This window comes from Triturus cristatus, chromosome 3_1 (assembly GCF_964204655.1).
Source record: "Triturus cristatus chromosome 3_1, aTriCri1.1, whole genome shotgun sequence".
NCBI lineage: Eukaryota > Metazoa > Chordata > Amphibia > Caudata > Salamandridae > Triturus > Triturus cristatus.
In genome coordinates, this window is record NC_140583.1 from 126030950 (window position 1) to 126053364 (window position 22415).

Sequence of the window (22415 nt, forward strand, 5' to 3'; positions counted from 1 at the left end):
AACACACTATATTTCCACACACATAACAGCCAACAATTAAATGTAATGCAAGTAAACAAGGGTAACACAATGAACATATTAAATATGAAATAAAAACGTTTAAATAAATGTATACTTTTTTCTAAATTTATGAGTACTTCAATGGCCACCCTATTCCTCTAAAAATTAAGCACACACCTAAAATGTAACTTAACAAATATGACCATTTCACAAGTGAAATAAATATCAATTAATTAATTAATAATAATGCAATAACTAATGATCAATTCTTAATTAACAACCCACCCTCTAACTCTAAAAACACAATAGCTCACATCTAAAATATATATTAAAAACTATAATATACAATTCACATAATTAATTATCAATTAAATAATTATTAAAAAAATGATTAATTTATTATTAATTTCCTTCCCCCTGTATCTCAACAACCCAACAACCTGCACCTAAAATATAACTTAAAAAATAAATGAATTACACAATTCACATGATTATCAATTAAATAATAATTAAAATCAGTTATTAATTAATTTTAAATAATTTACTTCCCACTTTGTACCCCTACACACACCACCACCTGCACCTAAACATTAACTTAAAATATAAATTGATTACACAATTTACATAATTATAAATAAAAGAATTAATAATTAAAAACATAATAATTAGGTAATTATAATTAATTCACTTCCCACCATATATCCCTACAAATCCCACAAACAACATCTAAATCTCAACTTCAAAAATAAATTACACAATTTACATAATTATCAATAAAATAATTAATAATTAAAAACTTGATTATCAATTCATTATAATTAAATCAATTCTCACCTTGTACTTCTACAAACCCCACAACCCCACTCTAACACAAAAAATTACAACAATTAATTTATATTTAAAAACATACGAGTAATTTATAACATTTACAATTAAAGCATATACTAAAATAAATAAAAAGTATGTAAAAACTATATTAAGAACAATATTTTTGTAAATTATATTAATATAGATATTTTTAACATCGATATTAACAACATATTTTTGTAAACAATATTAACAACATATATATTTTCAAATTCCAGGAGGCTTGGGACTGCTGCCTTCCCTCATTGGCTGACCTAAAGTCAGCCAATGAGGCCTATTGGCTCCATGTGGCCAGTAAGCATGACTGAAAGTCATATACAGCCAGATGTCAGAGTAGGGTTTCAGAATTCAGGACTTAAGAAACAGGGTCAAATGTCAGGCCCTGCACATAGTATAGAGGAAGGTTTCAACCTCTGCACTCCTTCACATTCAGTAGAAGGGAAGACAAAAATCACAACCTAATCCCACAACCTCTAGGGAAACATCCTTCATCTCAGCACTTTTCCCTCATATGACCTTTGCATGGTCAAAGACCATTCCGTGCACCGACAGCCTCTTGGGTAAGGTCATGGGGTATGTCCAATGATATATACACTACAGTATTCATGAGTGGCATCAGTGTGGTGTTCAGAGATGTCAGTGGTGATATGTAATGGCATCAGTAATATGAGCAGTAATTTAGTTTGTGTTGTCATTTGTGAGAGCCCTAGGGAATGAAGAACCTACAACCTATAAGAACGTAGATGGCACTCAAATTTTGTTCCAGTTTCAAAGCAACCCTTCCATGCACTTTGCCTTCCAGCAGGCCATGAAATGGATGTGAAGTAAGTGTCTAAATGAAATGCGCAGGACCTGAAATTCTACAACTCCGCGATTAAACTGAGCTATGTTTCCATATGTATTGGTCAGTGGAGCTATCCCTATGTCATCTTCTTCTGTGAAAAGCATAAATGTTAAAATAGATAAGAACTCCCAATGTCAACTCGTATATCCTTTATTGTCTCCATGTGCTTTTTGAAATTTAAGAATTCTGTGCAAACTTCACAGACCACCAGTTGCCCCTATAATTAGCACTCACACACATTATGACAACTCCCTGTATGTAGGATTGCCCACTTTCCTCCTAAATAAGTTGTAGTCTGTCCAGAAAATAGCAGAACGAATGTTCTTGCGAACCCCTACATTTCCCCATACCAGTCCCAGCAGCGGTCCATGCAGGTAAGCGCTGGGGTGGGGCGGGCTGGGGGGATGTCGACAGACAACGAAATAGGATTTATTTATTTATTTTATTTTCCCTATTCCGTCTCCTGTCGACTCCTCAGTCACGCTTACCTGCACGGACCGCCACTCTCCTTTGTCATCTCCATTTGCTCCTTCTTAACACTTTCAAATCAAGACACTATGTACTCTCTTCAAATGCTTACAGAGAAAATCTCCTCCCTTTATCAGGAGCTATATTCCTTGTTATTTTCTTTGTTTTTTTACAGCCAACCTATTTAGGTACCAAAAATGTACAAAACCAGGATTGGTGGCTGCAGATTCTTAGTGTGTGCTTCCAAGGTGCGCAGTTCACTTCCTGATGCGATGAAATATGTATCTACTATCCTTTCATTTAGGCCTTCCCTAATACGTTGCCTTTTTCTGAGCTCACTCCTACTCTTAATCTCTACTAGCATCCTTTGTTACTATCTTCAACTCATTTATCTATGGCCAAGAAACCTATCAGGACCATGTGCTGTATAAATAGCTATAACATAACATTACATAATGTGTGAGGTCATGAGCAGTGCATGGTAAGGGTAGAAGTTAAGGTTGTGCAGCCCACACTGACTGGGCAATTTTAGTGAAGTATAGGTTGTGTGCCGCAGACACTGATCATGGCAATTCTTATGTTTTTTGCTTATATCATGTGACTGCTTTCAACACATCTTTAATTCAACCTTAAAAAATGTGTTTTCAATAACACAATTTGACAGCACAATACAACAAATATAACTTTAACTGATAAAGAGTTGGATATTTCATGGTGGATTCACAAAGGCCAGAAAACAGGATGTAAATGAGTACTACTTCCCTTGCTCATAAGTAATTGTGTAAATCAGCCCCCGGTTTACCGTAGACAGTGTACCTCTATACATCATTTGGGAGGTCATAGTGCTCGAATAGCCCTAAACACCCTCTGGATCCACAGACATACCGAATATACCACAAATGCACTCCAAGTGTCCTACTTATTTGTTTGTATATGATTGGAGAGATAGCACTAATATGTTTAAAATGACATTGCACTTTTTTACGGGGAATTGAAAGATCATGGTTTGTCTGTAACTTTGGTAGATTTCTATCCAAGCATGCCAAAGTTTCTCAGAAATGATATTATCTGGAAATATGTTGAATAAATGTCATGCCTCATCCAGTTTGTGAACACTTTTTCTTCTAACATGGGCTGGTGCCTACAATGCATCAAAAGTGAAGAGATTCAAACCTGAATTGCAAATGGGACTTACTTGGAACAGGAGCGCCCCTCACAAAGTATGAAAAGCCGCCTCAGCCATTATGGTTGAAAGAATCTCCGAAAAACTGGTTTCGGTTGTTATTTTAGCATGCACATGGGAAAGCACTGGTGTTTTTAGAGTATGTGAAATGTACAATACTAAAAAATCTATTATGAATGCATGGCCAGTTCGAATCTGAACAGAATGATGTGTACTATAGTTAACATATTAGCAACTAAATCTAGTACAAAGAACACATTGTTCACTGTTTCTAGTCCATGGAATGGATCTTGTTAGACCTGTCAGCCTTAGGGTGGGCTTTCACCAAACTTCCTGCCTGCCTCTTTCTATTTTTGCCGGCTTTAGTACTATGTGCACAATATCACTGCTAACCAGTGCTAAAGAGCATGTGGTCACTCCTTAAAACAAACATTGGCTTATCCCCAAATGGCATATTTAATTTACTTGTAAGTTCCTAGTAAAGTGGTACTACATGTGCCAGGGCCTTATATTAAATGCTACTCGTGGGCCTACCGCACTGACTGTACCACCCACTTAAGTAGCACTTTCAACTAATCTCACACCTGCTATTGCAGGCTGTGCATGCAGTTTTAAACTGCCATTTCGACCTGGCAAAATAAATCTTTTGCCATGCCCAAACCTTCCTTTTTAATCTATATAAATTAAGACTAGGATTGGCCCTAAACTGTCAACAGTGCGGGTGCCTTTTATTAAAAAAAAAAAGTAGGACAAAGTAATTTTAAGGTTTACGTGTCCTGGTAGTGAACAAATCTTAAATTCATTTTTCAGTACTGCACAGCCTACCTAAGGTACACTTTATTTTTAATAAACTGTAATTTCTAAAAGGAATCAGGTAACCCGTTCATGTTTGCGGTCTTTAAATTGTAATGAAAAATCCTTTCTTATGGTAAAGCTGGATTTTAAATTGCAATTATAAAAATGCTACTAGGCAGGCACACAGTAGAGAGCTTAGCTGTGCCTGGATGGGCAATCAGTTGCAGGATGGCAGGGTGGTTCTGGGCACAGCCCCGCCTACACTTGAAAAGGCTTTGTCCTGCCTCCCCAGGTAGTTAGTCTTGAGCAAGGACAGGGGAGGGAAGATGCCTAGGGACTTCAAAGGGAAACATCTAGAAGCTTCTTCCACCTTCCAGAGGAAGTGAAACAGATATAAATATTGGATCTCAGACACCCCCTTTTCAGTACATTTCTAGACCTGTGGATATTCTGCTGTGTTGCTGAAAGGACGCCCACTCTGCTGGACTGCTGCTCTGAAGGAATGCTGCCCTGTGTTAGAAATGGGGGTCTCTAGTTGGCAGAGGTATGTACCTTTGTCCAAATGGGAACCTTTGCTTCTAGTCAGGGTAAGGGGGATAAACTTCTAAAATACCCCTGCTCACCTCCTTGGTAGCTTGGCACTAGCAGACAGGCTTATCTCAGCGGCAGTGTGTAAAGCATTTGTGAACACACACAGTAGTACAGTGAAAACGCTACAAATGGACACCACACCAGTTTGGAAAAATAAGTAATCATTATCTAAACCAAAACATGACCAAATGACAAAAATCCACACTACAGTAATAAAAATATGATTTTCAGATGGTAGAGATAGTTCAGTTCAAAGCAAATTCCAGATGCAACACTTTTCACACAAAGTACCTTGGATACGTCACGCAAACAAACAATATAGGTCGCCGGGAAGATGATGCGTTGGTTTCTTACACTCAGGGAAGGTGATGCATCGGTTCCTTGCTCCGGGGGAGGTGATGCGTCGGTTTGTTACCGGAGAGGAGGTAATGTGTTGGTTTCTTACTGCGTGGGGAGGTGATGCGTTGGTTTCTTACTGCGTTCCCCAATGATGCAACAGACTTAGCGCCTCAATGCAATGCGACGTTCCGGAATGATGCATGGATTCTTGTAGCCCCACATCAGGGCTTACCTCGAAATTGGTGCGGTGATCTCGACTTTGGAGATTGTTGCACTTGATGTAGCGTGCGGTGATTTCTCGAGCTAGGGCAGGCGCTGCAACGGTTCTTCGGCAATGCATCGGAAACAGGTATGGATGCGTCATACTTCTCGGTGTTGGATTGATTTTTCCAGCTCTCAGCGAAAAACAGTCTCTAGAGGTCCAAAACAACAGCAGGCACCTCTTTGCAGGTCAGAACTCCAAGCAAGGAGGTTCAGGGAAGCTGGTGGGGAAGTCTTTATGTCTCAGAGACTTCGGAACAGGAGGCAAGCTCAATTCAAGACCGTGGAGATCTTCCTCAAACAGTGGGACACAGCAAACTGCAAAGTCCTTTCTCCTTTCCTTGGCAGCAAGTAGCCACTGCCGGCCAACCCCAGACAGCAAACAGCACAGTTGCAGTATTCCTCCTCAGCTTCCCCAGCTCTTCTCCTTAGCAAAGGTACCTCTCGAATCCCAGAAGTGATCTAAAAGTGTGGGGTCTGGGTCCCTCTTTTTATACAGCACAATCCATTGTTCTCTGGTGGCAGAGAGTGTCTGTGCTTGGTCAAAACCAGTTTTGTCCTCTCTGGTGCAGCTTCCTGGCAGGAGGTGGAGACAGCATTGTGGAAGGCAGGCCAGGCCCATTCAGGTGAAAGGAAATTTCCTCCTCCTACTCTAAATGCAGCCCAGGTCTATTCCGCCCAGCCCTGACTCATCAGACTTTCTGGAGCCACTGCGCCGCCCAAGCCCCTTTAATCCAAAGCCAGACATGCAATACACAAACCTAGCAGAGGTACACTGGATGGCTAAGCAAGAAAATACCTACTTTCTAAAAGTGGTATTTTTTAACACACAATGTAAAAACCACCCTCACTAAAAGATGCATTTTAACATTCTTAGTTCAGGCATATGAAACTTTATTTTGCTACCTTGTTACCAGGGGTACTTATGTATATAAGATGTTATAAGCAAACTTCCAATTCTATCCTATGGGAACAGGTAGCCTTGCATTAGTGAAAAACGAAATTGGTAGTAACTCAATATCAGGACATGCCACACACATTAGGGCATGTCCTACGTTTTACATAGATTGTACTCTGCCCACAGGGCCTGCCTTAGGGGTGACTAACATGTACGAAAAGGGAAGGTTAGGGCCTGGCAAGTGGGTACACTTGCCAGGTCGACATGGCAGTACCAGACTGCACACAGACTCTGCAATGGCAGGCCTGAGTTACATTTACAGGCTGCCTACGTGGGCGGCACAATCAGTGCTGCAGCCCACTAGCAGCATTTGATTTACAGACCCTGGGCACACACAGTGTACTGTACTAGGGACTGACTAGTAAATCAAATCAGCCAATCATGGAAACACCAATCCATAACAATAATTTACAAAGGGAGCACTTGCACTTTGGCACTGAACAGCAGTGGCAAAGTGCCCAAAGCATCTAGACTACCACAATGGAGTCCAACACACACCAAAAACACAGGAGGCAAAGGCAAAAAATGCAGGGGAGACACACGCCAATGGTTCCAGGTCTAACACACTGTTATGCTGACCTGCTGCCCTCTTGCCTGGGTGAGAAGAACTGGACCTTCATCTGTTGAACCCAGGACCCTGAAGGAACTTAAAGGGCCAGTTGGCTGGCCTCCTGACTAGATCCTCAGGTATGGGCAGAAGGCTCCAACAGCCTTGAACTCAGCACATGGACTCTGCCATCTGAGTCTTACTCTGACAAGTGGTGCAACCCCAGTCCTGGCCCCTTGGAAGTGGGCCTGAAGGTTCTCTGCCAACCCATCTCTGGACCCAGCATAACCGACGCATTTCCTCTGTAGCGAGGATTCTCCCAATGCAAAGGACTCTGCCTCAACCCTGCAGCCTGCATTAGAACTGCTGCCTTTGCAAAGCTTTACTGACGCAGGCTTGACTGGTCTGTGCTAAACTACCCATTGGATAAATACAGCTTAATTTAGGGTTTTCTTGTGACTTTACCCTGACAAGGATTATGGTTCCTGCTTAAGTAGAGCCCCCTTCACCTCAACCAGTAACTCAACTTCTCACAGATCTCAACAGGTGTATATGTGCCCTGACCAACACGCAGGCAAACAAATACAACACACTCTTTGTACATTTGGACTAACTAAGGCATATTTGTTTTAAAGCGATATACATGTAACTTTAAATGTGTGTTGCTAGAGGACACTCCGATGAATTATTATATCTTCGAAGAAAGAAATGTGTATTCACACAAAGCAATGTACATTAATTCAGTAGCCGCACAATATAAAAGTGTTAGGAGTAAACCCCACATGTACGAGTGGACAGCCAAGTAAATAAGCTAGCCTCTGTGAGGCATGCTTACACATGCATATGGGCAACATTTACATCTATGGGGGCCTTACATCTATGGGGGCCAAAGAACTCTCCAAAGTGGACTACATGCTTACTCAGTGACTGTAATGTACTTAAGATGTGCCAGAGGAGTGACTAGAGGTGCGACCTGAACACAATCAGCAGTCTCATCCCTTCTTAATGGCCATAGGGTTGGCAGGGCGGGAGCAATGCTGATTTGCGCGGGTGCCAACCCCGCAAAAAAAGAACTGAGCCCTAAAGCCTGAAAAGCTCTGCAAGGCACAAGGTATTGTGATCTGTTAAAAAAAAACAGTATCACAGCTCTACATAAAAGTTTAATTGTGGAAGAGGAGAGGATGTGACATTATGGCCAGAGCTGTCGACTTTGAAACTGGAAAACCAGATTTGAGTCTTGATGTCAGCTCAACATCCTGTGATTGAAGATAAATTATTTAATCGCCCCACGCCTAAAAGTAAAAAAATAATGTGACCTCGCGTAATGTAACTGGTGCTAATGTAAAGTGCTCTAATACCTCGAAGTTAAGTTTGTGCTCCATAAAACTGCCCAAAGAAAAGCACGACCTGGTCCCCTTGTGACACCGCTCGGAATCCGTCTAGCTTCTCTCTTCCGAATACAACACTGCCACAAGGAGATGTACAACAAGGCACGTTTACATGGGATTGATGTCATTGCGAATGAGGTTCATGAGTCCTAGTGCTTGGTCTGCTGGTTTTACCACCAGAAAAACATTGGGTACGTGCCACGAAGTTCCCAGTGCGCAGTGGCATAGCCAGTGTGCCATGGGGCCTTGTGCGATGAATTAAATGACCCCGATCACCCCGTCCCCTAATGCTGGAAACAATTTACTACAGGAATCGATCAATTGGGGGTCAAGGTGTGGCAGAGGAAAGTGAGTGTAGTCATGAAGGGAGGAGCTTCAAAAACAGAGTCTGACATCCAATGTATACATTTATATTAAAACAATATGCTGCAGAGTAATTGGCACCAAGGACAGATGTGACAGTAAATCTGTTGACATTACTTAATTGGTCACAAGCAGGTAGGATTGTAAGATATCTCACAGGGTTAAGACTCCTGCAGCAGAGGTCTTTGTGTGCCCAACAATCTGGAAGGGGTTATATACAGGTAGGACAACTCTGGTGGTTAATGCCGTCCTGGGAGCGCTCAGTGTTTTGTCCAGCCACCGTTTTGACCCATAATGTAGCACAGAGGGTTAATGTGCCTGCACAACGTGTACCATACAGATCACAGATTCATATTTTATTTAGCGAGGTAAGTGGGCTGGGCGCCTACTTTTGATGCTAAGATCATTTATTTGCCTCCAGGTCATTCGTTGCAAACTTTCTAACATAGCACAACGGTCTATTTATCGGCTTCAAGGAGCTGCAGGCAAACTGTAAGTCATGGGTTTAGATCCTTGTAGCGTTTTCTCAATCTGTTGTTTGTCTAAGCTTGCAGAGAAGGGTTTATTAGGGAAGTAATAAAGTTTTGTTATTGTTAGTGCAGACATCCACGATCACTGCATTACATACAGAATAACGTCAAGAATCAATGACATGTGATTTCTGCACCTTATAATCCCCATTCTCTTCTGTAACGAATACTGTGCATTGATTTACACACGTGTATGATTTATGATGCCACTGAAATCAATATATGTATAATGACTCATACAGACCTATACATCTTGCCATCCTGCAGTGGAAGCACGTCTCTTCCACATGGATTTGAACAAAGTTAAAGAGCTGCCGCCAATAGTTTCTCTTAAGTACTTGTGAAGTAGTAACAAGCTGTGCGCCGTTATTTCCTTCCACTGTATTGAAATCTAGGCGTTAGGCTCTGCATGTCTCCCAATCAGGATAGTATGGGACCGAAAGAAGGGCTGATGGTACTTTGCACCAAGCCTTTGTTTTGGGTCCAGCTGAAATCTGAAATCGCAAAGCCGCATGCACGAAGCTGCTCGGAAAGTAATGTAGACAATGAGCAGTTGTTGCTGAATGTGTCGAGGTGCCAGAACGAAACCACACCAGGACACATTCAGCATGTTTCCTTTTGTCGGCCGGATAGCAGACCCGGACCAGAAAAAGCTGCTGGTACCAGGATCCGGCGAGGTCCCCCTGCTTTCCAGCACTGCCCCCTCGCCACTGTTTGAACAGGGACAAGCAGCTATAATCAGGATTCGGTGGCCCCCGGGGGCCTCTAGGCCCTTGGGCCACTGGACATTCTGCACTGATAGAAGCTACGCCAGTGACAGTGAGGTGGTACCTGCTTCTGTGTACACAATGAGGAGCACAGTGTCAGTGCATTCAGAGACACTAGCTCCATCACAACAGCACACGCACACACCGCATACACATCACATTCTTTTTTTAGAAGTAAACAAGACCAAGCAAAGCTTAGCAGCGCTTTCAATAGAAATGTGAATTTCACCTCGAAAGACTGAGAACATGGATTCTGTTGAATCTTGGAACTCCTACTAGGAGCTCTGACCTTTACGCACACTCGCCCATTGAACAATCCCTTATTAACCTCCTCCACCGTCCTGCATGGTCACCCCCCCATGCACAAGATCACATGTTGCGCAAGCGTTGACTGGACGTTTAAGTGGCAAAACAGGCTACGTTTAGAAAATGAACTCTGATGGCAGCCGCGGAGGTGGAGAACCAGCGGATATCTTACTTCGTCCATTTCCTAGCGCGTGCGAGTAATGCCTGCGAGAGCCGACAGCTCATTAAAAAACGTCTTTGTCATGGCTGTTAAAATGGAAGCAGCGGAGGGCTATATTAAGAAAGATGCACTTCCTGCTGGAAAGAGCGCATCCCGCCTGGCGCGGGGACCAGCGCGCGTGGCCTTTAAGCAATGTGAACCCAGCATCTTAACCGGGCGCGCGGGGTTAAAAGAAACCTGCTTTCATCTTCCGCGGGGGATTAGGACTCCCGACAACTGTTTCATGTTCTCTGCAATCTGGAGCGCTCCCTCGCCTGTTCCACGCGCTCAGCACTACATGTGATCCCGCAAGATAAAAACATGAGGTGCGTGAGACGTCGCGCAGCTCAAAAAAATAATAAATCACCTGCGGGCTGGATTTACTGCGTGGCTGGCTCCAGGTGCCTCTGCCTTCAGCATCGGAAAGCATCCCTTTAAACTTGCGCTATCTGTTCCCATTAAAGCGCACTCACCAGGCGCTAGAAGCATAAAACTGCGCCCGATAACGTGTTTATTTGAAAGGCACACACACCTTTCTTTCTGTCGGAGATCGGAGCAGTGGGAACCGAATAACCGCAATCTACCAGGCGCTATAATTCTGCTAAGCCTAAATGCGCTGTACCTGAAGGTGAAAAAGCCCTCACACACCACCTACATACACCATATGCTGATACTGCAATGAATGCCAACTGCAGGTATGAAATGCCCGACACAGCGAACTGTTTCACAGAGTGATCTTGCATTAATAAAATAAAATAGCCAAAAACCGCGCAGCGCGCGCAAGCGCTTCCAGTCCACTTCAGTCAGCGCGAATAGCCGAGTCTCACTCACCGTCTCTCTTGGTTAAGGCATTGAACAGGGATTTCATTTTCCCGGTTTTGTTTTCACTTCAGCAGCGGCAGCGGTCCGTTCCTCGGCGGCTACACCGCTGCGCACCCCGCGCACGCTCGCCGCTTCCGATGTGTGTCAGCTGCCGGCGCCCTGAAACGAACAGCAGGCTCCTGGGCGCTCTCTCCTTGCCAGCATAGTTGGGCAGGCAGCAGTACCCAGCGTTCTGGTGACAGAGCCCACCCCGCATCCTGTCCGTCAGCTGGGAACTGACTGTGCCTGCAGCCGCGCTGCTCACGCACCCTGCGCCCTTCCACGGGGGGCGTCATGTGGGACCCATCACCGGCGGCGGCGCGGTGCCCTGCGCTCTTGTGATCAGTGCAAGGAGGCGAGGCTGCGAGCGGGCACGGCTGGCAGGGAACACAAGGAGAAAGAGGAGGGGGGAGGCACCAGCAGGTTAGGAGGTGGTGCGACGCCGAGTGACTGACTGACTCTCCGCGCAGGTACGGAGTGTACCCCGACCAACCACACCGAGCGAAGCAACGCTTGACGCACACAACACCAGCCACCGGCCCCAGTTTTCATGCATACCCCTGCCATGCACAATGACGTGTGGCCCTGCCCTGACAAGGCGACAACAACACTGCGAACTTTTGCTGCGAGGAACAGTTCTAAATGTAGTGTTCGGCGTGCGCGAGGCGTTCTAGCCTTCCGCGCTGGTGAGCCGCGCTAGCGCTGACGCGTGACGTCAGACGCTAGCTAGATATAATAAAGAGGCGTGGCCTCGGCTAGTCAGTCGGAGCCGCGTGTGTAACCACTTAATACCGGCTCCCGTGTACTTATTTAGCGCGAGCGCGCTGCCATGCTACGTAGGCATTAACAAATGTTACACTGGCGACGAGGGGTCAAGTGAGCCCTGCTGTGCTATGTTGGCACTCCACTGTGTTTCTGGTGCCCTCTCCGGGTGCCTAATCCTGTGCATGCTGCTTCCCTCATGGTGTCTCGGTGGAGCCTGCTGGGAAGCCTGGTGAAGACAACTGCAGGTGCCAGGGGGGCCTTTCCAAAGATCTGCTGTGTGTGCCCTGGAGCCCCAATCCACGGTTTGGAAGGGATATGTCTCGCCCAGGTGCTGCTGCACATGCCCCCACGAGGAGTCTGCAGACCACAGTGCCCTCCTCCGATCCAGGCTCATGCCAGGTGTGATCGCCGTGGCCCAGAAGCGCCGGAGAGTCCCGCAGACGACGTCCGGAGGTAGGCGCGCCCCGATTGGTGCAGCAGCGCGAGGGAGGTCCCCGACCAACGCTCAGGGGAGTGCAGGCCACGTGGCGTCGACGCAGAGGAGAGGTAGCCAGCGTTCACCGCGTGCCGCGCACGTGCCAAGATGGCGTCGATTCCCGCCATCGAGCCGTTTGTCGTGGATGGCGCCCCGGCGTCCCTGGCCCCGCGATGGAGGGATTGGACAGACCGCCTGCAATTCTACTTCGAAGGGGCGGGCACCGCAAGGGAAAGACGCAGAGCACTGCTGCTCCACCTGGGAGGTAAAGACATCCACCGCATCTACAAAACGCTCGTGGAAGCCACGCCGAAGACGTACCACACACTGCTGAACGCGCTCAACGCCCATTTCGAGCCCATGGCGAACAGAGACTACGAGAGGTTCATCTTCCGTCAAGCCAAGCAAGAGGCGGACGAGTCTCTGGATGCGTTCCATGGCAGGCTGAAGGAGCTAGCCAGCACGTGTGGGTTCCGGGATGAGCAGGAGGAAATCCGAGGGCAAATCATACAGGGGTGCTACTCGTCTAAGCTTCGTGTCACCGTCCTTCAGGAAGAAGGAAAGCCCCTGGCGGACATCCTCACCCTCGGACGGTCAAAGGAGTTGTCGCAAGCGAGAGCCTCGCACATGGAGGCAGCCCTACATCGCCCTGTGAAGACGGAGCAAGTGCAAGTGGCGGAAGCGGTGAACGTAGTGCGGCCAAAAGGGAGGCCAACCGGAGGGAAACGGCAGCCGGAGGCCAAGAAGAAAGACTGTGGGTACTGTGGCGGCCAACCACACCGCATGCAAGACTGTCCGGCCAGAGGGAAAAGGTGCGGCGCCTGCGGGTGGATGAACCACTTTGCGGCGGTATGCCGGTCCACCAAAGCCAAGAAGGAGGCGGCCCATGCGGTACGCGAAGAGGCAGACAGCGAAGACATGGACGACGACAACGAAGAATACCCGGTCCACTACGTGTTTGCAATCCACCAACCACAGAAGAAGAAGCGCAGACTTCCGAAATGTCGCATACTAGTCCAGCAACAGGAAGTAAAGGCGACGATTGACACTGGGGCATCCATCGAGCTGATGGCCGCCAATGTCTACCACCAACTGCGGGCCAAACCCCCGCTCAAAGGGGCGAAGATTAGAGTGTTCGCATATGGCCAGAAGACGCCCATCCCCCTCATTGGGTGCTTCCAAACAGAGATACAACATGGCGAGAAGAGCATCAGCACCACCGTCTACGTCACGGAAGAGGGCAGCGGGATGCTGCTTAGCGGGCAATCGGCCGAAGAATTAAGACTGATCTCGTTTGCCATGGCAGTCCTGGAGGAAGAACTGGACACCATTCTGGAAGAATTTGGAGAAGTCTTCAACGGCATTGGGTGCCTGAAAGGAAAGGAAGTATCCCTACACATCGACCCGTCGGTCCAGCCAGTGGCGTTGAGGCACCGGCGGATTGCTTTCCACCTGCGGCAGAAGGTCGAGGAGGAGCTGGAGGCCCTGGAGAAACAAGGCATCATCGAAAAGGTCAGTGGGCCAACCCCGTGGGTATCCCCGATCGTCATCGCCAGGAAGCCGAAGCAGCCAGGACAAGTCCGCATCTGTGTGGACATGCGCCTCCCTAACGCCGCGGTCAAAAGAGAGCGACACCTGACGCCCACCATTGACGACATCTTGGGAGAGCTGAACGGGGCCCGGTGGTTTTCAAAGATGGATCTACGGTCAGGCTACCACCAACTACCACTCCATCCGGACTCGAGGTACATCACCACATTTTCCACCCATGTGGGCCTCAGACGGTATCGGCGCCTAAACTTCGGCATCTCAAGTGCCGCCGAGGTATTCCAAAATACCATCAGAGAGGTGCTCAGCGGGCTCCCTGGTGTGCTCAACGTGAGCGACGACCTGCTCATATACGCGTCAACCATAGAGGAACACCACCAGAGGTTGAGAGGGGTTCTCAAGAGGATTCAGGAATCAGGTTTGACCCTGCATCGGGAGAAGTGTCAGTTCCTGCAGAACAAGATCAGTTTCTTTGGGTATACTTTCTCGGACCAAGGGGTGGCCCCAGACCCGGACAAGGTGAAGGACGTCCAAGATGCCCCAGCTCCGACGAACATCTCGGAGGCCCGGAGTTTCCTGGGCATGGTCAATTTCTGCGGCCGCTTCATTCCGGACCTCTCCAACCTCACCAAACCCCTCAGAGAGCTGACCAAGTCGTCCACCACGTGGCAGTGGGGCCTGGAACAGGAGCAGGCATTCCAAGCGACGAAGGCGGCCCTGTCTGCGGACACTACCCTCTCATACTTCGACCCGGCAAAGCCCACCAACGTGGCGGTCGATGCGAGCCCGTTTGGGCTGGGAGCGGTCCTGACGCAACTACAGGACAATGAGGAGTGGGCCCCCATCGCCTACGCCAGCCGGTCCCTGACCGAGACAGAGCAGCGGTACTCGCAAATCGAGCGAGAAGCAATCGCCATCCACTGGGCATGCCGATATTTTCACGTCTACGTGTATGGACATCATTTCACAGTGACAGCCGACCACAAGCCACTCATTCCCCTATTCCAGGGGTCATCCTCGAAACCGCCGCCCCGGATTGAAAAATGGATACTCCAACTCCAAGGGTACGACTACCGGGTGGAGTACAAACCAGGGGCCACTAACCCGGCGGACTATCTGTCACGACACCCACGGAAAGCAACGACGGAGGAGAAGGAGGAGGCCGAGGATACAGAGGAGTACGTCCGGTACGTGACAGAGCGGTCACGACCCCTCCCAATGAGCCTGGCCGCAATCATAGAGGCCTCGGAAGGTGATGAGTGCGTGAGAGCCGCAGCCGAGGCTGTCAGATCGGGGGATTGGAGGACAATCCAAGCCTCGCTCACCAGACGGACACCCCAAGCCAAGCTGACACTGGAATCGTTCTTGAAAGTGAGAAGTGAGCTGTCCGTGGACGCCCAAGGATGTCTTCTGCGGGGTCCGAGGCTGGTCATGCCGGCCAGCCTCGCTCAACAGGCGGTGGACCTCGCCCACAGGGGACATCAAGGAGTGGTAAAGACAAAGGGCAGGCTCCGAGCCAAAGTATGGTTCCCAGGTATGGATGCGATGGTGGAACAGACGGTGAGAACCTGCACGTGGTGCCAAGCCGCAGGACAGCCGGAACGCCCTCACCCGGTGGCGACCGAAGACAATCCTCAGAGACCGTGGGAGTGCGTGAGTGCCGACTTCGGACATCTCCCCGATGGACGACACGCGTTGGTCATTATCGATGATTTCACCAAATACCCAGAGGTCGAAATCGTGGGGAGCCAGACAGCCACTGAAGTGATCGCGAAGTTCGAAAAAACCATCGCCACTCATGGCATATTCGGGGTGGTCAAGACCGACAATGGACCGCCTTTCCAAGGGCAGGAATTCGCTGAGTATCTCAAGGGCTGGGGGATCCATCACCGCAAAATAACACCCCGGTGGCCCCAAGCCAATGGAGAGGTGGAGAGGTTCATGAGGACTCTCAACAAAACCATTCGCATCGCCATGGCTGACGGATCTCCACTGGAGAGAGCGATCTACAGCTTCCTGCGGGAATACCGGTTGACCCCCCACGTCACGACCGAGGCAGCGCCAGGACCAGCCACCATGGGGAGAATCGTGAGTGACACGATCCCACACCACCCTACGTGGGTTCCGGCGCAAGCCACCAGCGAAAAGACCTTAGCCAATCGGATGCGCTCGAATGACCACGCCAGCCGGCGAAGGGGAGCCAAGGAGTCCACGATACAACAACAAGATCGAGTGTACGTGAAGGACCGCTACCCAGGCAGCAAGTTCAGACTTCCTTTTGAACCCCAACCATGGATTGTCACCCGCCGGACGGGCACGATGGTGACCGCTCAAAGAGGTGCTGAAACGGTCACGCGAGATGTGTCCTTCTTCAAAAAAGTCCATCCAGGAACACCCTCACGTCCCGGGACCGAGCTTGAGGGGCCGGATCCCGACCATCTGAGCGAAGATCAGGAGGTGGAGGACGGTCGGAGCGAGGAGAGTGGCTCCCAGTCCATCCCCGCCACCCCGGGGGGTAACTCGCCTGGCAGCTCCCCAGTCCGGGTAGAGCCGAACACCCCGAGGCGCAGAACCCCCGAGGTGGCCCCTTCCAGAGGCGGCCCATCCCGCTACAACCTGAGGAAGAACCCGGCACCCTCATCCCAGCTGGCGGACTATATGGTGTAACCTGTAAGGACTGGCAGACTGGTAATAGATGCATCGTTGGTTTTATGTTTTGCTTAAAGTTTTATAAAGGTTGGAAGGAGTGTAGTGTTCGGCGTGCGCGAGGCGTTCTAGCCTTCCGCGCTGGTGAGCCGCGCTAGCGCTGACGCGTGACGTCAGACGCTAGCTAGATATAATAAAGAGGCGTGGCCTCGGCTAGTCAGTCGGAGCCGCGTGTGTAACCACTTAATACCGGCTCCCGTGTACTTATTTAGCGCGAGCGCGCTGCCATGCTACGTAGGCATTAACAAATGTTACACTAAAGAGCAAGTGAAAACGCGCAAAGACAATATTTCCACTTCAAAAACCTGACGCCAAAGATATTTCTGAAGTGACCCATATTTTAGTGTGGGAGGGAGCGTGAATCAATTACTACCGCACTCTCTCACCTTCCGCAGCGGCAGGGGTTGGGTGCGGTTGAGGTGCAGAGTTTCATATGGAAAAGAGGGCTCACGCACCAAAATTCACCAGTGCGGGGAAATCTAGATGTCAAATGGTGTTAAATTCACCGTTAACTTCTCCACCGAGAGCGCACTGAGGCTTACTTTCAGTGCGCACGCCGCCCTCTCAAGCATATTGTAGGTGATGCCTGTGGTGAAATACAGAATGCAAAGCTGCGCTTTTAAACAGAGTAATTCTTGCAAACACGTATATCACCCCGTACTCCTTTCCACTAACAAGCAATGCCTTCCTCAAGGGATACTTTTTGACTTTTTGTCGAACATATATATAACTGAGAAATTCAAATATTATTATAATAAAAATTAAGAAAGATAGTGCCCGTTTATTGGTAAATAGTGGGTTTTAAGGTAATACCGTCAACAAATAAAGAAAAACTGTTACTGAGCATTTATCACTTTTTTAAAACGTCCCAGGGATTTTTTGAAGTTATGGGAGGCAATGAGTTTCTTTGGATTATTTCATTGACTGTCATGAGATCCCGCCTTCCAAGGCCTGCCACACACTGGTGCTTCCTATCTGAACTAGTGGGAGGCCTGCCACCTAGAGGCGTGACTGGAAAGTGTTCCCAAAGCTATTTAAACTAAGCCTGGGTGGAATTTCAATTACGCTGGAGTTATTGGAGTAATTTTCCATTACTCTCTGACACGAATTACCGATAATTTCCCAGTGATTCCCGCTTGCGTGATTCAGGGTAAAAATCCTACCACGAGAGCACATTTAGAGAACGCGAGCAGCTATCACTATACGTGTTTTGCTGCATTTAGTGATATTTCTTTACACAAAAATGCACCATCACGCCTATTTTGGACACCAGGGTACATTTGACACTAAGAAAATAGAGCTATACGGCAGGAGTAACTTGAGGAATAATCCTACCCAAAGAGAATATTTAGCGAGCACTAGCAAATGGCAGAAATACATTGAAGAAAAATTCTACCCAAAGAGCAAATCTAGTGAGTGTGAGCAGCTACTTGTGCTCTCTATTTGTGTTCTGTTGCGTTTAGGGCTATTTCTTAGTGCAAAATGCATCCTCGCATCTATTTTGGACATGAGAGGGCAAGATTGCGATGAGAAATTGCACTGAATGCAGATTTACTCTTGTTGCGGATTCCATATAATCTTGCAGAATTCTTAGGTAAATCCACGTGATTATGCTACACAGAATTACACGAGTTATGCTCGCCACGAATTTTCATGAGGCACTTGGTACGTAGATGCGATCCACTCCTTGTGTAGTTACGCTCTGTCACAAATATCTCGTTTTCCCCTGACTGGTGTAAACTAGACTGTTCCTCAGTTTATTATGTTTTGATGTTGTGACTCTTTGACAAAGTCAGTATGTATGCCTAAGTGCGGCCAGGGCCTGCGAGAGAAATCACATGCTGCGTGTGCCAGAAGATTGTGCGCTGTGGGAGTTAGGGCACTTTTAGGGGTTTGAGTGCTGGTCTTCGCCACATGCGAGGCACTGCGCCCCACCCCACAAATGAACGGCCAAAGGCCGTGAGCGGGGGAGTTGCTTGTCTGTGAGAGGTTGGATGCAGTGTTTGGCTGTAGCGCAGTGTGCAGCTTGGGGCGGCATTATGTATGATAAAAAATATTGCAATGCACTGCTATATTACCCCATATATCACATCACTCATGATATGTTCTATTACATCATTGATAACATCACTTCAACATACCATGTGCCCAAAGGTAGCTATAGCTCATGCCACCTATCTCGAGTCTGGTCATCAATGGTGTCACTCCAGATGTCGCATTAATGTTACCAGTGAGGTCATAGAAAGTCATGAGTGATGAAATATGGGTGTTTAGCGAAAATATTGAGATTCAATTATCGGGAGACATAAATATCAGAAATTAAATTTAGTGACATAGAAATATCATGAGGCACAAATATTTTTGACAAGAATTTTGTTTTATGAGGCTAGTCATATAATTTTAAAGAATATCAATGGTTTTAATATCATTTTCAGTAATATAGTTGTTAAAAATATTCATTTTTTAATTATTGTAATGTGTTTTTGTTGGTATATTTTTTTTAGCTATTGTTCATATAAATGTTATTCATTTTTTAAAATATGGCTCATAATTTTAAGTGATTTAGAATTTATTTGATTATAATATAGCTATTAATAGTAATTTATAGAGGTGTAGCTGGTTGTTTTGTTTGTAGGTGAATAGGGTGGGTAGTTAATGATTAACTATGAATTATTTATTAAATTACATGTATGATATTTGTTATGTACATTACGTAATACTGTTTTATTTTTGTAATTTATTTTTTGCAGGCCGTTAGGTTTGTAAAGGTATAGGGTCGGCAGTTAATGAGATAATAATTAACAATTAATTATTAATCATGAAATAATTATTTAATTGACTTTTAATTATGCAATAACTACATATTCCTTAAATTACATAATGTAATTGTGGGCTTCTAGATTTGCAGGCTGTTAGGCCTGTAGGAGTATAAGGTGGTAAATTAATTAAGTAGTATTTTGAACTATTAATTATTATTTGCAAATACATTATTTAATTGAATTTTAAATATGTAAATTATGGAATATTTATCCTTTTTTTTGTGCACTGCTAGGTTTGTTGGGGTCTAGGGTGAGAAGTTAACTAAGTAATAGTTAATAATAATTAATAAACAATTGTGAATTATGTAATTGATTTTAAATATGTAAATTATAGAACACATTTTAGATGTGGATGGCTAGGTTTATAGGGGTATAGAGTGGGAAATTAATAATTGATCAGATATTTGTTATTGATAATTATTTTATTGAATAGTAATTATTTACATTTTACATTGCTTTTCGTTTTTAATTATATATGTAAAAGGTTAAAGCGTATCTCCAGTCTAGAAGTAGATTTCAGCAACTGTGTGGTGGACACTATAGTCAGACTTTGAAAGCGAGGATATAGCAACAAGATTTTAAAAGAGGCTATTACTGAAACAGAAGCGAGGCCTAGAGCAAGTGTCCTCATAAGATCAGAGGGCAAAGAGACGGAAAAAACAAACTCAGATTTGCCTAAAAAAATTGAGGGTCCTCGGCTAATCACCACATACAGTAATGAAGAAAGTAAAATAAGGTCCATAATAAAAATAAACTGGCCAATAGTGCTCACTGATCATGTTCTGGGAACTAGACTTCCGGACGTCCCTTGGATCACTTTCAGAAAATCTAAAACCATGGGATCTCAATTAGTAAAGAAGAGCCCGGAATTGGGTCCCATATGTACTTGGCTAAAACCCAGACAAGGCTTTACTAAGTGTTCCTCGTGTAGAGCCTGCAAATTTGGAGTAAACACAACCCATTTTGTTACTCCATTCAGCAAGAAAGAAGTTGCCATCAAAGGGAGCTTCAATTGCAGAACTGAGTATGCGGTTTATGTTCTGACATGCACCTGCGGCTTAAAATACATTGGAAGTACCAAGCTGCAGGTGCATGTCAGAATGCTGCAGCATCTCAGAGCCATCATTAATAATGATGCTGCATACCCAGTAGCACGACATTTTAAAACGACACATAACAATAAAGTAAACTGTCTCACGTATTATGTGATTGACGCTATTCCCAAACCATGTAGAGGTGGGAATAGCTGCCCCTGTTTTGTTATTTAATGATTTTAGTACATATATATTTTTTAACTTCCCAAATGGTATTAACTGAATCGAAGTTTTTACTGTTGACAACAACATAGTATGCTTAAATTTTGCACAAACACAATTAGGCACTTTATCCATATTTCCTAACCATAATGTCCCTGTAAACTTTGTTTTTTCATTCCTAATGATTTTGAGAAAAAATTCCTCACTGTAACCTGTAAGTTTGAGAGTGAGTGTGTGAGAGGCTGTATGGGTTGAAGAGTGTGTGTGTGAGTGGGTGTATAGGTTTGTGAGTGGGTGTGTGAGCGACCTCATGGGTCAGTGAGTGGGTGTGTGAGAGGCTGTACGGGTCAGTGAGTGGGTGTGTGAGTAGTTTTTGGGTGTGTGATATGGTCTGTGAGTTGGTGTGTGAATCTCTGTCTTGATCTGTGAGTGGTTCTATGAGTGTGTGAGTGGGTTTGTGAGTGGGTGTGTTAGTGGGTTTGTGAGTGGGTGTGTGAGAGTGTGAGTGGATCTGTGAGTGAGTGTGTGAGTGGCTGTGTGGGTATGTGAGTGACTGGGTTGGTGAGTGTCTATGTGGGTCTGTGAATGGGGTGTCAGTGTCTCACTGGGCCTGTCAGTGGTTGTGAAAATATCTTTGTGGGTCTGTGACTGGATGTGTGAGTTTTTGTGTGGGTCTGTGAGTGGTTGTGTGATTGCTGTGTGGGTGCGCGACTGGGTGTGTGAATGTCTGAATGGGTTTGCGAGTGCCTCCATAAGTGTGTGAGTCAGTCTGTGAGTGAGTGCATGAGTGTCTGAGTGGGTCTGTAAGTGGGTGAATTAGTCTCCCAGTGAGTCTGTGAGTGGGTGTGTGAGTGTGTCAGTGGGCCTGTGAGTGAGTACATGAGTCTCTGATTGGGTCTGTGAGTGAGTGCTTGAATCTTTGAGTGGGTCTGTGAGTGGGTGCATGAGCCTATGAGTTTGTCTGTGAGTGAGTGATAGAGTCTCAGAGTGGTTGCCTGAGTCTGAGTGGGTCTGTGAGTTGGTGCATGGGTGTCTGAGTGAGTGCATGAGTCTCTGAGTGGGTTGGTGAGCGGGAGTATAAGTGTCTCAGTGGGTCTATGAGTGGGTCTGTGAGTGGGTGTGTGAGTCTCTAAGTGCTATTTAGCCCTGTTCTGCTGTTTTTCCTTTTCTGCTTGTTTTTGTGCCCTCTATTTTACCCTATTCTGCTCTGTTGTGCTTTTAGTGCTCGTTTTTCTGCCCTTTGTTTTCCCTTTCTGCTCAATTTTCTACCCTCTTTTTTGCCTTTTCTGCTTATTGTTCTGCCCTCTGTTTTTCCCTGTTCTGCTCTGTTTTGCCTTTTCTGCTAGCTTTTTTGGCCTCTATTTTCTCTCTTCCGTAGTGGGGAGGGGACTTGCTGCTCCCCGCCTTGGACCCTTTTTGGGCCTTATGATCCCATTCCCCGGAGACCGGCTAAAACTTATTGGGGGGACCGCATGGCCCCCATCCCTGGGCTTATTTTGGCACCAGGACCTCATCCCCCAAGCCTCAGCCTTAACTGAATGGGGTTCACATGGGGCATCTGCCTTACTTGAATAGTAGA

At 46.4% G+C, this 22415-nt stretch overlaps 1 protein-coding gene across 5 annotated transcripts in view; it reads right to left on the bottom strand.

Moving 5' to 3' along the window:
• SHANK2 (SH3 and multiple ankyrin repeat domains 2) overlaps window positions 1–22415 on the bottom strand; it is a 2937835-nt gene that overhangs the window by 1278023 nt on the left and 1637397 nt on the right. The window contains exon 1 of one of the 5 annotated variants that reach the window (XM_085643564.1): window positions 11238–11480. The exons of the other annotated variants lie outside the window; for them this stretch is intronic. Within the exon in view, the coding sequence (XP_085499690.1) occupies window positions 11238–11274 (37 nt within the window). The 5' untranslated portion in view covers window positions 11275–11480. Of the gene's footprint in view, window positions 1–11237; window positions 11481–22415 lie in introns of those variants that run through there. 5 annotated transcript variants of the gene reach the window in all.